At 32.0% G+C, this 13,971-nt stretch overlaps 1 protein-coding gene across 1 annotated transcript in view; it reads left to right on the plus strand.

Annotated features, from left to right (window-relative positions):
* The first annotated feature begins 4,580 nt into the window (after window positions 1–4,580).
* Window positions 4,581–13,971, plus strand: part of LOC130899254 (protein unc-80 homolog) — a 54,761-nt gene continuing 45,370 nt past the window's right edge. Inside the window, exons 1-10 of the mRNA XM_057809040.1 lie at window positions 4,581–4,717; window positions 6,706–6,835; window positions 6,903–6,951; window positions 7,611–7,640; window positions 7,700–7,866; window positions 10,972–11,140; window positions 11,201–11,417; window positions 11,849–12,003; window positions 12,488–12,637; window positions 12,707–12,834. Coding sequence (XP_057665023.1) covers window positions 6,735–6,835; window positions 6,903–6,951; window positions 7,611–7,640; window positions 7,700–7,866; window positions 10,972–11,140; window positions 11,201–11,417; window positions 11,849–12,003; window positions 12,488–12,637; window positions 12,707–12,834 — 1,166 coding nt within the window. The 5' untranslated portion in view covers window positions 4,581–4,717; window positions 6,706–6,734. The remainder of the gene's footprint in view (window positions 4,718–6,705; window positions 6,836–6,902; window positions 6,952–7,610; window positions 7,641–7,699; window positions 7,867–10,971; window positions 11,141–11,200; window positions 11,418–11,848; window positions 12,004–12,487; window positions 12,638–12,706; window positions 12,835–13,971) is intronic.

Here is a 13,971-nt window from a genome sequence, read left to right on the forward strand (position 1 = left end):
GGGACTTGTCGGAAAAAAGAACGTTGTAGCGCCCAATCCCTGTGCTCTTGAGCCCATTGGAGATGGGCAGCTATGTGTCGTCGTGAAAGTTTACGCATCCTTAAAGATCTTGCCCTTAGATTCGATGAATGTAATCTCTTTTTGATGGTACTTCTCGAAACTGCCCTTCGGTATGTTAAAAAAAAGGTGACTTGGAACCACCGTTACCGTTATAAATCGGTTTCTTCGGATGAAATTAGCTATGTAACGGTCTTCCATCTCTGATGTAACTCTGTGGCGACTTGTTACCGGTCAACGCTACCAGTTTCCTGGAAAAGGACTACTATCCGCCTCATCGAAGTCCGTGACTTATTCAGACGAATGGTAATGTGGTTATTAGATAAACCTTCTTGATGTAAGGCCACTATTCTTGCTCGATCAAACTCATATTACCCTACATTTTCAACAAAACTCTGACAACTGACAAGTTAAATCTGGCTTCTTTTACAAAAAATCATATATTTACAGATGAAAATAATTTTTTGTTATGATATTGTTTTTATTTTTATCATAAGGTGCTATAAAATTTAAAAACAAAAAATGGGCTCTATTCATAGGCAAACTTAAAAGTTCACAAGGGGGGCCAAGACTTTTGGAGATGTGTGTATATTTGATATTTAATTCAGTGCATTTACAGCACAAAGTTTTTGTACTATGGAGGTGTGATACACAATAATAGATAAGGATTATTATTAACAAATGAGAAAAAAATGAGGGTTACTAGAAAGTAAAGTTTATTTTTTATTCTTAATATTTCTTCAAAATTTCAGAATTTTCTTATAATGTATTTTCGGTGTTAATCTATGTAATACTAAGAATAATTTGAATCAATATAGACCGTTTTTCTATAAAAAATTAATTTAATTTCAAAAATAGAAAAGAAAGTACATATATGTTATGGTTGAGAAAGACGTGGCATTTGCTGACTTCGCAATTATAGCAGGCCTTTCAAAAATAAAAATTATATTATTGTCTAGATTAAATTTATATATATATATATATATACTTATACACTATATATGTATTTGTATTTATCTACTGTAGTTGTAATAAAATATATATGAACATGTATAGAGACTAGTTTTAGATATATTTCGAAATATTCTTGCTTCAATAACGTATGGTAATGTTTTCATGAAAATAAATTTTAAAATGCTAACGTTTTTTTGTTCTTCCTATACCTCTCTACAGATTTAGAACTAATTCATTATGTGATGTATAAAATAACTTCTTGCATAAAATTAAAAAGATTTTTAGAGTGTCAAGAGCTTATCTGCAAGCATAATAAAACAAAACTGTACTGAAACTATTATTTCAAACCTCTAAAGAAACAAAAAAATTATTAATCGTAAGTTCTGGGAATTATTCAAAAGTAGTGGAGAATTTTGATCATATCCAAAATTCATTAGAACAACAAAAGTTAAGTTATAAATATAAAGTGTCAGACGAAATGTATTAAATGAGGGTGGCGCCACGTTAACAACAGGGTAAATTACAAAGAAAGTGTCAAATATTTACGCTCTGGACTTCACACTTTTGTACAACACAAGTTGTTGAAGTTTTCGTTAATGGACTATGATATTAAATTTTTTAACTCGTAACCTTTGCCCTCCATTATTTGGAATGTGGCGTAGTTTAGTTTCATGGAATCATGCTGATTAGCTGTTTCTATTATTCTTTAAAGACTCTACCATAGACCATATAGTATGTATGGTTTGTGAACTTTACCTAACCAAATCTGTCACACTGTGTTCTGACGTCACAAATTACACAACATTAGCTCACAGTATATGACTGCGACCCGATTAACTTGTTAAGTTTCCGAACACCAGTGAGCGTGGTATGGGTTAGATTCTGAACATTCAGATCATGATCGGGTTTCCGAAAAGTCTTCTATCTTTTTGGAAGTGTCCTTTACCATATCACTGCATCCTTAGAACACGTATCTTTTGAAACTTCCGTCACCCCTACACACTTATGCTAAAATTCATTAAGTGTAATATATGAAAAAATTCCACGTAATCTGCTCGTTACTAATCCGTCGTCAAAAAATACCGTGTTCTTTTGTTGTCGAGATATCGTTAAAAAATTGTTTGTGCTGGGTAAAAATTGATTAGTTTTTTTCTTAAAAATGCATTATTTTTTCGTCTATTCAAATTATGCAGGAAATAATTTTATTTAATGAGGAATTTCCATGGATTAGCAATAAAATGAAAATAACTGTTTATTACTATAAGCACAGCTGATACGGGCTGCTGCGCATGCTCAGCGTACCGCCGGTTGCATATCTTCACGGCTTCCCTTGCTCGCCACAACTCATGCTGTAGACCAACTTTTTTATTAATATTGTGTGGAAGAATAAGAAATTTCTTATAATACTTCTCAGGTGCAACCTAATAATTTTTTCTGAAAAAGCTATCTACCATAAATACCACAACAATTTATTAAATCAACCTGAAATAATCAAAAATTTTAAACAAAGTAGATATCTGAACAAAATGGGTACTAACAATTGCGTAAATTATGTATCATCGATATAAATAAAGTACATTATTTAAATAGCAAAGATAAGTAAGATAAATTCTTAAATAACTAGTTTCTATCAAAATATTGTGTGTATCAATCATAATCTTTCCACGTTAAGTATAATACTGGAAAGTATATATCAAACTAATGGTAATTATCTAGATTTGGTTATTTTAAAATTTTAGTATGTTATAAAGAAAATTACGCTGAACAAGATTTTTCAGTGATTGTAATATTTAAATTAATCATTGAAACCTAATCTAACCTAACCTTGAAACGAAAGTGTGGTGCAATTGGGCAATAAGTGCATTAAATGGCACTTGGTTTAATCAAATTCGAATAGATGTATAAACTGTATGTAGAATCATCGCTTATTTTATTTATTGTCGACCACCTCATCAAGAAAAAATCATGGAAGAGTTTTCGACAACAGCAACCCCTGCATGTGATTGGATTTCATTTTGTGAAGAAGTATGTAGGTTAGGTTACGTTAGGTTTCAACGATTAATTTAAATATTACAATCACCGAAAAATCATTACAATTATTTGATTCTTTAAACGCAAAACAGTACCTAATCGAGATAATTACCAATAACTAATTATTCTTCTTAACAATATTAATAAAAAAAGTTCACTTGCTGGCAATCGAACCTGAGTCCACAGAATGAGCTGTGGCGAGCAAGGGAAGCCTGGCAGTGCGCTGAGCAACCCGTATCAGCTGTGCTAATATCAATGAACTGTTATTTTTATTTTTTTGGTAATCCGTGGAATTTCTTCATAAAATAAAATTATTTCCTGCATAATTTGAATAGGCGCAATCATTTGGTGGCTTCTAATTGAAAAAAATAATAGACCATTTCTGAGAAAAAAATTAATCAATTTTCACCCAGCACAAGTTTTTTAACAATATTTCAGCAACAAAAGGACACGGTATTTTTTGACGAAGGATTCGTAATGAGTAGATCACGCGGAATTTTTTCATAAATTACACTTAATGATTTTTAGCATAGTTGTGCTAGGGTCTAAGTTCTTTTGAACTACGTTGTATCGCTAGCGTAGAACTGGATATCTACCTATTAGGATAAAGTATTCGGGACATTGACTGATTTGAAAAAAGAACTGCAAATATTTGAGGGACTTGCCAAACTATAATTCTTTTTTTGACAGTATTTAATAATAAAAGACTTTAAAGAAGCTATAAAGTTTTTTATACAGTTAAAAAAAACGTTTCTGTCTACTAAAACTCTAACAATATTTTGAAAAAAAAATTAATAAGGAGCTATTATTATACATAAAAAAGGTTTTATTCATGATTCAAAGATAAATTATTGAAAACCGCTTATACTTGAAGGTTTAATTCTACTTAGGAATGCCCTAATTTTGAAGCTATACTGAACTTATATTAAAATAAAAATTATTTTGTTGTTTTCAGAACTTATTGTAAATTCATTGAAATAAATTATTCTTAAAATATTTTATCATCTATGGCGATTAAAGATAGGAGGGGAAGGTTAATAGATATGGTATGTAATTTTTGCAATAAAACTGCTAACAATGAATGAGCATAGTATGCACAACTATTCTACTTCTATCAATTCAGAAATAATCTCTATAGCAGTATTTATTACAGTAAATTATGTATCAATATTTTTTCACTATATTAAAAATTACATTTGAAAATAATTGAAATAAAAGATGAAATATTGAAAGTGAATAGAAGAATTACAATTATAAAATAGTGGGTATAGTACTTATTATGATGTACAGAGTTATTGCATGACAAACATATTAGCGTTTACAATTGGTTCTAAGTAAAAAAACATAACCTATAAAGCCGTTAAATAATATAAATAAACTAATTATTTCCTAAACCTCAAGATTTTATTTTATAAGTATCACCTATAAATAAATATGAGCTTTTTTTTAACCTTTGTTGAAATCATCTACTACGCGCAGATATTTGCAATCAATATTTGAGACTGTTTCATCCCCCGCACAGAATCCGAGATTGAGAAAATCGCACGGGAAACATGAAAACCTGCTAGTTCCCGGCACCTTGAAAATGTTATCTTTATTGTGATAATTATATGAAGATTGTGATGGATTTTATATTAATAAATTATAGTCTTAAATGAACATCTACTATTAAAAGGTATGTTCAGATTTTATTGTTATAATTGGTAGAAGATTCATTAACATCATTGTTACGTGAAAAACTAGGTCAGTCATTGAATGTTATTATTATAAAAAGAAGAAACCATACCTAGATGTTATTAGTATCTATAAACAAGCAGAACAAAGAGAATCATAGTTTAGCACAAAACATCTTCTAGGTATAGGTGGCTGAAAAACTAAAACAATTGGCATTTTCAAATTTCTAAGATGATTATCCAGAGACGTACAAGTTAATATTCGAATAAAATTAAATATTATAATGAAGTTTTCTCCTCATGTTTTGTTATAAGAATATCTAGTTTTATTACTTGGAAATTATAAAATTATTATATTTTGATTTTAATTGACACCCAAAAAAGGAGAAAGAGAATAAATACCTTTATAATATGATACAATATCGATTTGATCAAGAGATTAGAGCTCCTGGCGATCATCTTGCAAAACTAACAATGTTTTTACACCATAGGGATAGAGAATCATTCGTAATGATCTGGCGACCTGAAATTAACATAACATAATGTATCAAGAAAAAAAAAGAATTGAAAAACATAAAAATAACTCATTTAAGTTCGAGGTACGATAAAAAAGGTACGGTGAAAATTGAATCAAAGTGAAAAGATAATAAAAAATTGAATGAATGACAATGATAGTACTGCTCTTGACTAGCAATACACGTATTTTACCATTTGAAGCATTTTTGAAAGAATTCCTCATAAAGTACCTTGATCTGCTCTGTCATGACTTCAATGCCAAGAATGGTATCAAAACATCTTTCAACACATTTTTTTTTTTCGAGAAGAGTCGGATGTGACTTTTAGCGGCCGCAAACTAGCTAAAAAAACTTGTGGCACGGTACGTTCTTATAATGAAGAAAAAAATCGTTGAATCAATTTTCATGTCTCTTTATTAGCTCGCCATTTCTAAATGTTTCAGCACCTCTTTGTAAAATTCAGAGTTTACAGTTGTTCTCTTTCAAAACGAACTCTAATTGCAATATGCAGAAGTATGATATGCTCACTGAACACTGTCCTGTGAAATACCATCTGAAAAACATAGGGTAAACCCCCGTCAGCTTCTGCCAGGAACCAAAGGAAATCACCAAACACCTCTTGTGTGAGTGCATAAACAAAAACTCCGGTACTTACATTCAATCTTTTTAAAGTCTGAAGAGGTTTGCTCACTTTGCAAAGTCGTTGCTATCTGACTGGTAGGGTCAATAGGTCAAACTGTTAGAGAGGTAAATTCATGGTCTATAATTCCAGCTCATCTATCAATCTTGATCTTGGTGTTCAACTTTGATTGACGGTTTTTTTTACGGCAAGATTGTTTTCCATTAAGTATTCTGAATTTTTGTCTAAAGGAATTTTATCTTTAGTAACACTTTTGGTAATGAAATCTGAATTTGCTGCAATCCAATGTAAATTAAAAGATGATTTTTTTTGTTCATCATTGAAAGGATTCAGCGTTCACTCATCTCATTTGCAAATCTTCTATTAAAACGCTTAACATGGATCAGTACGACATTTTAAGCTCTCGAATATTCAATCGCCTGGTTAAACAAAACGGTTTTTCTACTTCCTCACTGCTGTTTCAAAGAAAGACTTGTAACTATTAACATTCAGTAAGTTTTTTCGGTATCTTTTTCACTAAAGCGGTTGTGGTAGAAGACTGAAGATCCGGAAGGGGTTCAAAAATATTAGTGTTAGTCTCAATTAATGAAGGTACGAGACTCACTAGTTGGAATGGTTGTAACGTAAGTGATTGTTGCTGCAAAAATTATTTTTTATTAAGTTATTCAAACGTTTCGGGGGATAGAATGTATACAAAATACGTTTTGCAATCAATTCTCCTTTCAAAGTATTTAGTCAAAAAGTAACAGCGGTTGAGAATTTCATTCGCATTTTTATTAATAACTACGTCTAAATTCAGTTAATCACAGAGGCATTTTCATGTTTATTATTCTAGAACAAAAAATATTTAATAACAAATCAAAGATGAGAATGGCTGAATCAGATAGGAAATGTTCTGCCGAGATTTATTTAGCAGATAACGCTCTACCAATACCTATACAAATATTTTTATGGAAACAAGTTAGGTAAGTAATTCCATTACTTGTATCCTCTAGGAATATTGAATAGGGAACAATACTGATTATATTTTAGTCCATTTGTTCGTCCGAAGCTTGGAAAACTACATGAAGCCTCATGTATGGTGAGTTCGTTGAAAAAACCTCCAATGTAGTATGTTATTTCAATTAAATAAGTATATTTTGTACTCTTGAAACTAAAAAACTTCGATTATACAGAGTGTCTCGCAACTAATTAGAAAAAGACGAGAGTGTATAGTATGAACCAAAATAATGTTAGTACTCCAAATAAATTATTCAAATATAGGCCCTTGCTTTCCAATATAGGCATTCGAAGTTTAAATTTTAATTTAATTTCTTTATTTCCCTCCCTCTAATGATCATTTGATCTTAATAAGATTTTCAGCTTGTTTATAATATTATGACCTAGTCCATGAAAATTACATTGTAACATAATTCTTTCTATCAAATATCGCCTCGTTCGTACAAGTGTTACACTTTATTTGGAGAAAAATCCATAGATTGACGTTTCCTAATTGCGGTGGCCACTGAAAAAGACCGACTAATCAATCTATTAGGAAGCCTTGTGTCATATGTCGTCGTACATTGTTCTGTTTGTGAGACACTTAGAAGCCAAATCTAAATTGTAATTCAAAAACAAAGGTCTGTATTGGAAACGTTTCTATGAAGTAGTAACATAATTTTGGCTCATACTATATGCTTCCCTTAGTCCGGGGACACTCTTTATGTTAATTTTTTTTATTTAAATTGGGTCATTTTTCAGTTTAGTCAACATGCAAGTACCGGACATCATGTAAGTTGAAAATTGTTTTGATCATTGTTTCGGACCAATCAAAATAAAATGAATTTCAGGAATTGAAAGAGGCATGTAAATCTTTTGAGAAGGTTCTTGTTCAAAACATAAAATCTGGACTCAAACCCGACTTAACTGAAGCTATTAAAGCTATACCAAGATGGCGTTTAATACAAGCTTCTCTCCCCCACGTCATGCATGCGGTCGCGTCCATTCTCTACAACAGGTAACGTTCTCAAAAAAGAAACGTGAGGCCTTTTATATTTATATCTCTTTTGATCCTTTGAATCTTTCATTGGATTTTTTTCATCTCTACCTATTATTTCCATTCCATCTGCGTCTGCTCCAACGTAAACTGATTTATTCTTCATTCAACTCTTTTTTCATACTTATTTCTCATACGATCGGGTTTGTTGTGGAATAAGAGAGACTTATATACTTATGCTCAAACAACAAGGGCTCTGCTAAGCATAAGCGTATTTGAGCTTTGCTGAAAATGACATGTTGGGTTTCATCCAGCGGTAGGAATTTGTTCGCGATACTTTGTATCCCAGATATTATAGAGTACAATTTAGTGTCTTTTCGTATCTCACATTGAAATATCTTTCAACAAACTATGATTTTATAACGTTGTACAAACTTTTTCTTAGGCTTTTATTATAATCTTTTATGCCACACCTTGTCAAAAACCTGATTAACATCAAGAAAAACTTACAGTAACTTCTTTCTTCAAAGGGTTTATTAATGGTATCGATGACTCTTTGACTTGTTAGATGGTGGAATGATGAGCCCTAAAACCAAATTCGTTATCGCAAATTAAGATATTCTTATTTATGATTTATAATAATTTCTTTGATAATAGTTTTGCTATTATCTTTGATAACTACATGTAAAAGACTGATGGGTCGATAAGATGTTGGGAGAACTCCATTATAAAAATTTTATTATAACATTATTGTCTCTTATAATTTTCTTCGTGTGCCGTTACCGTTATAAATCATTGGCTCCTATATTGGCTATCATATCGACTATTATTGCTTTATTTACTGCTGTGCGATGTTCTACGCCGACTTATGTCTCTCCTTCCCAATATTTTACCAAGTGAAGTACATCACATAACCAAAGTATTCCAATTTATATCTTTTTATAGTATTGTTCATAGACCCATGAGCCTCTGTGTGTAACACCTCAAACGCTTCCAAACGTTTGAGATTTTCTGTGAACGACCATGCCAGTGCGGTATATAAGAACACATACTTAACATCGTACCATCTTCACACGAAGATCAAGGTTAAGATTTTGGCTGCAAAACAATTTGTTGTTTGATTATGACTATATATTTAGTCTTTGTTTTAACCTTAAGCCCATAATTCTGGCATGCTATAACAAGACGGTGCATGTGTCTCTGTTTCATACTTTAATACAAATTAGTTATTTTAATGATTAACAAAGCATCCGCACTATCAGGATGCCTACGAGATATAGTCTGGTCCAACCCGTACATGCACAAAATTGGAATTTATAAGAATTGTATCAGACCCATCATGACGTACGGCACGGAAGTCCACGAGGACACCAACAAGACGAAACAAATGCCGAGATGAAAACACTGAGAACAATAGTGGGGAAAACAAGAAGAAACAGAGTAAGAAATACAGAAGTCAAAGAGCAATGCGGAATACAAGACATTGTGAGATGGGGAAGACAACGTAAGAGGCAGTGGTACAACCATGTAAGACGGATGGACGAGAACAGACTTCCGAAAATAGTCCTAGAAAACAACCCGCCCGGCTCAAGGCATCCCGGGAGACCACCTAAAAGGTGGAAAGATAGTTGGCAATCCACCTTTCAGGAAAAGATGCAGAGACAGCTTCAGAATTAACAGATCGACAGATCTTCAATAAGTAGAAGAAAAAGTTATTTTAATGATAATGGGACGTCGCTGAATCGTTTTTCATTTAGGAATTTCACTCATTTTTTTACTCCTTCAAGTAAGAATAGAACTTCTATTCGGCTCTATTTACTCCAAAGCTCTGTTTTCGATATATTGAAAATAACAACAAATACCCACAAAGTTATATGATTACAATAATCAGTATCTCTATATTTTTAATATACACTGTTAAAAACTTCTTCGCTTAATGGTGTAAATCTATAAATAAAATTGTGTTGGAAGTTTTACCGCGAAATACTATAGATTTAGTAGATTTACTAAACAAAATAAGCCAGTGTAGGTTCATACCACATAATTTAAATTTACATGTTCTACAGTTTCCTATTCATACTTTTACTTTCTCATACGTTTGTCTATCAGGTGCCTCATTTTTTTCATTGTTGCTTCTTCTCTGTTTTTATCCATTGTCCTCTCAACACAAGGGCGAATCCAGCTTTTACGCCAGGAGGAAATCACATAGTCGTAATCAAGTCAAGAACTTATAATTTAATTTTGATAACAATAGATACATGTAAAAAGTAGGTATTTTATTAATGTACGTCAGTACTGTGCTTGAAAATATTTATTCTTTATTGTACACTAACACATAATAACTTGTACACATACACGTACATATTGCCATCCAGAGAAGCACTACCACGCACGAAATGAGGCAGCCTATTCCATATTTATATTCCATAACCGTGGTGAATGATTTGTCATAACAGCTAGAGGTATGTTGAGGGGTATGACGCAAAACTCCGCAAAAGTGAAGTGGTACAACAAGGGTTTCCAACAAACAAAATAGAAACACACAAAATACTTATATTTAAATAACAAAATCAATTTATCTTTTACGTCTTCTCCCGAAACGCGTTATTGCGTCATTTACGTGAATGGGTACGTTTTTATGAACGTGGAAAAGTGCTAGTGAGCATTAACAACAATAACATTTAAGTTAAAACACGCACATTGGAATAATGAGAAACTCATTACTTACCATTTCTTGCAATTAATGAATTTGTAGCAAGAATTTTTGAGAATACTTATAAAAGTACACTTATAAACACATTATAGGTAGAAAGAAATTTTAGTTTTTTAACTTAGAACTATGTTATGATATGTTGAGTTCTAGTCGTTCCCATTCCGATTGAGGTTAGGTCTAGCTAGACGTTACGTAGTCGACAAGCGCGCGCAGGTGTGGCGCGGTAAAATTCAAATTTTTGATGCGTTCATTCCCAAACGTTTGCCATCATACAAAGTTATTATATTATGATCCCCATGACCTCCCCCTGGATCCGCCTTTGCCTCAACAACACTTACATTGAAATAGATTACATTAGATTGCATGTTGTGTGGAGTAATTTTCGTTATTGAATATATTCTTATCTTTTCTAGAATGAAAGAAGCAAATATACAAAATTTGGGAGCTGTAGAAACAAAATTGTTGTACACTTTACATTGGATAATACTTGACGCAGTTGACGAATGTGCGGACGAAGATTTTGAGAAAGGCATTTTGCACTATTCTCATTTTTATTACCTGTTTTCTATCCCAACTATTACGGTAAATAGTAAATAAATGAAATATAAAGTGAACGTGAAGAATTTAATAATCATTTTTTAGTTATTTGTTTACCTCTTTGCTCCAATATGTCATAATTTGAAAGAATCGGATTTTCAAAATTTTCGACTAGAAAATGGTTTAAAAATTTGGCAAGCTATGTGGGAATTCAGACACCCTGAAGCCCCTTGTTTTGTTTCTCACTGTAAACCGAAGCCTAAGTTTCTTAATGGAAAAAATTTGAAGATCAAACAACAATTTGGGGATGTATTTGTGGGTAGTAAGTATAAAAGTTTTTATTGATAAAACTAGTAGATTTGTGCCAAAGACTTAATTGCATAAACGAGTGCATTGCCTGCCATACTAAAACATGAGAAGCTTCACCACGTAGAAGCGAGGTTATAGTCCAGCAATGCACATCTTAATATAGTTCTTCCAATATCAATTGCAGAAGACAGTTATGCGGGGAACAATCAATATTTCATAAATACGCACGGTACTCATACCAAATTAAGAAATGAAAAATAATGTTTACATTTTAAACAATGAAATATTCAACTGAAACTTCATAAACGATAAAATTATAAGGTATATATTTTCAAAATACAAGGCTACCTAAGTATGGTTCTTTATCAAGTTCATCATCGATTTAACTAAAATCACTGTATCGATAAATAATTATCGATGGTAGCTGTAATATTTTGTTTCTAGGAAAACAATCACATGAAGAAATTCTCACACGAGATAGTCCAACTATAAGTCATGGTGTTAGTGCTTCTAGTTCAGAACAACAGCATTTTCCAATTGCTGGAACCGCTACTCCAGTTACCATCACCGCTACTATAACTACTAAAGTTGATGATGAGGTAATTAATACTTACCGTTAAAGTATACATGATGTTTTAAAAAAATTTTCACCCTGTTTCCCCGATATTTACAAAGCTGAAAAATAATTAGAGTTTACTACTAAATATGCTACGATGAAAGAAATAGAAATAACTAAAATTGGTTTAAAAGAAAATAGGTCGAAACGTCAATTTATATCTGTTTTAAATTTGAAATCAAAAAAGATCTAAAATCAAAACGATTTATTAAGAAATATATGTATATTTAAACAAATTTCTCCAATTTCAAATATTTAGACCTCTTCTACACGCTGAAAAATCATCTGGATTGTAGTTCTCTATTAATTATAAATAGGTTTATTATTAAATACCTTCGAGCTTTTAATAAAGATCGATCTGAGATTTAATGGTTAAGGTTATCTAAAAAATAACCATTTAGAATTAAAAGAGACCTAATATGAAGACGATTATGCAGCAAAAGTGTGTATATATATTTCCTTATTAGGGTTCTTGGGTATCTTCACCAAAAGACACCGTTTTCCCTGAAACCATCCCAGAAGAGAGCTCGAGCACAGAAGAAGAGCACGTAGTAATATTTAGGCTACCATCTTTAAATGAATCAGATGGATTCACAAGGGATCCGTCTATTTATACAGTAAGTAAAAAATTTCAGTTGATGATGAGATTAATACTATAAGTATTATTTGAATCAATATATTTTTAGGCCGAAACTAGTATAATTCAATTAGCAATGAGAAGAAACGGTAGCACACGAAACAATCAAGGGAAAAGTGAACATATTTCCCCTGTAGAAACCAAGTCTAGCACGAAACCACCAATGCAAAAAGTTGGGTATGTACTCCAACTTCACAAACTGCACTAAGACAATTGTTCGGCTGTTGTGTTGTGAATTAGTCCACTGTTTTATTTTCCTGATGAGGAATATAGTCACTAATGCTTTAGTGATATTAAGGGTCCCAACTTTCAGTTTTGACTTTTATTATTATATAATAATACACTAAACTTATGATGTATATTTATGGTTGCGTTTTGAGCCGATGTTTCGAATTGTTTGTTGTGAATGTCAGCTCTACAATATTGGCTTTATTTTACCACTTTTCTTTTCAGTAAATTGAACTGCCTATGCTTCTTTTCGAAACACCAATGACTTAGATGACAAAGCTTTCCAATAAAGGCCCGTTTCATCTGCATTGTAATCGATAATCATATTCTTTAACTTCAAAATATCTTTTCAAATTATCAGAAAAACAAACTGCTGCTGGAGCTTCAGGACTTGATTTTTCACTGTAAATTCCAATTTGCCGTTTTCCATGTCGTAAATTAAAATTTTTTGACCAACCAGAACTTGTGATAAAAATTGGGTCACCACTAAGCTTCACGTTTAATTCCAATTGTTTTTTACACGAAATCGGCTCCGGGGCTGCCCAGAAGACCGTTTTTGCAAAAACCAAGTGTAGGCATCACCTTCCACCAATTCACTTTTTTTACGGTTCCGCCTCACTGTCAAGATTATGTGCGTACAAGATAATTGAATCAGAATTAGTTTTTATTCCTGTTATCGTTAATTTACCAACCCCGAAGTAGATAGATAATGTCTGATCCGATTCCCCTTTTTTCACCCGCGAGATAATTTCCGTTTTATCTTTTTGATGACATGTTTAAACACAAATGCGGTATACACCTCACAAGGAACGGATTGAAACTGAAAGTAAGCTATCCACAATCAGTCAAATGAACGGATAGGGTTTCAAAGAATCAAATGCAATGAACGAAGTATTAGTAGAGACTAAACACCATTTATAAGTTTAAAAACATAATCTTATAACACAAAAAAATTAAATACTAAAAAATAACCATTAATCATCATCATCATCATCAAGCCTGTCAATCCTTTGAATTATATCAGTAGCTTATAGCACTTTAATATCTTTTTTTGAGGTTAATAACTCCTCGTTATCTATTTTGGTT

The sequence above is a fragment of the Diorhabda carinulata genome, chromosome 11, assembly GCF_026250575.1.
Source record: "Diorhabda carinulata isolate Delta chromosome 11, icDioCari1.1, whole genome shotgun sequence".
NCBI classification, from domain to species: Eukaryota; Metazoa; Arthropoda; class Insecta; order Coleoptera; family Chrysomelidae; genus Diorhabda; species Diorhabda carinulata.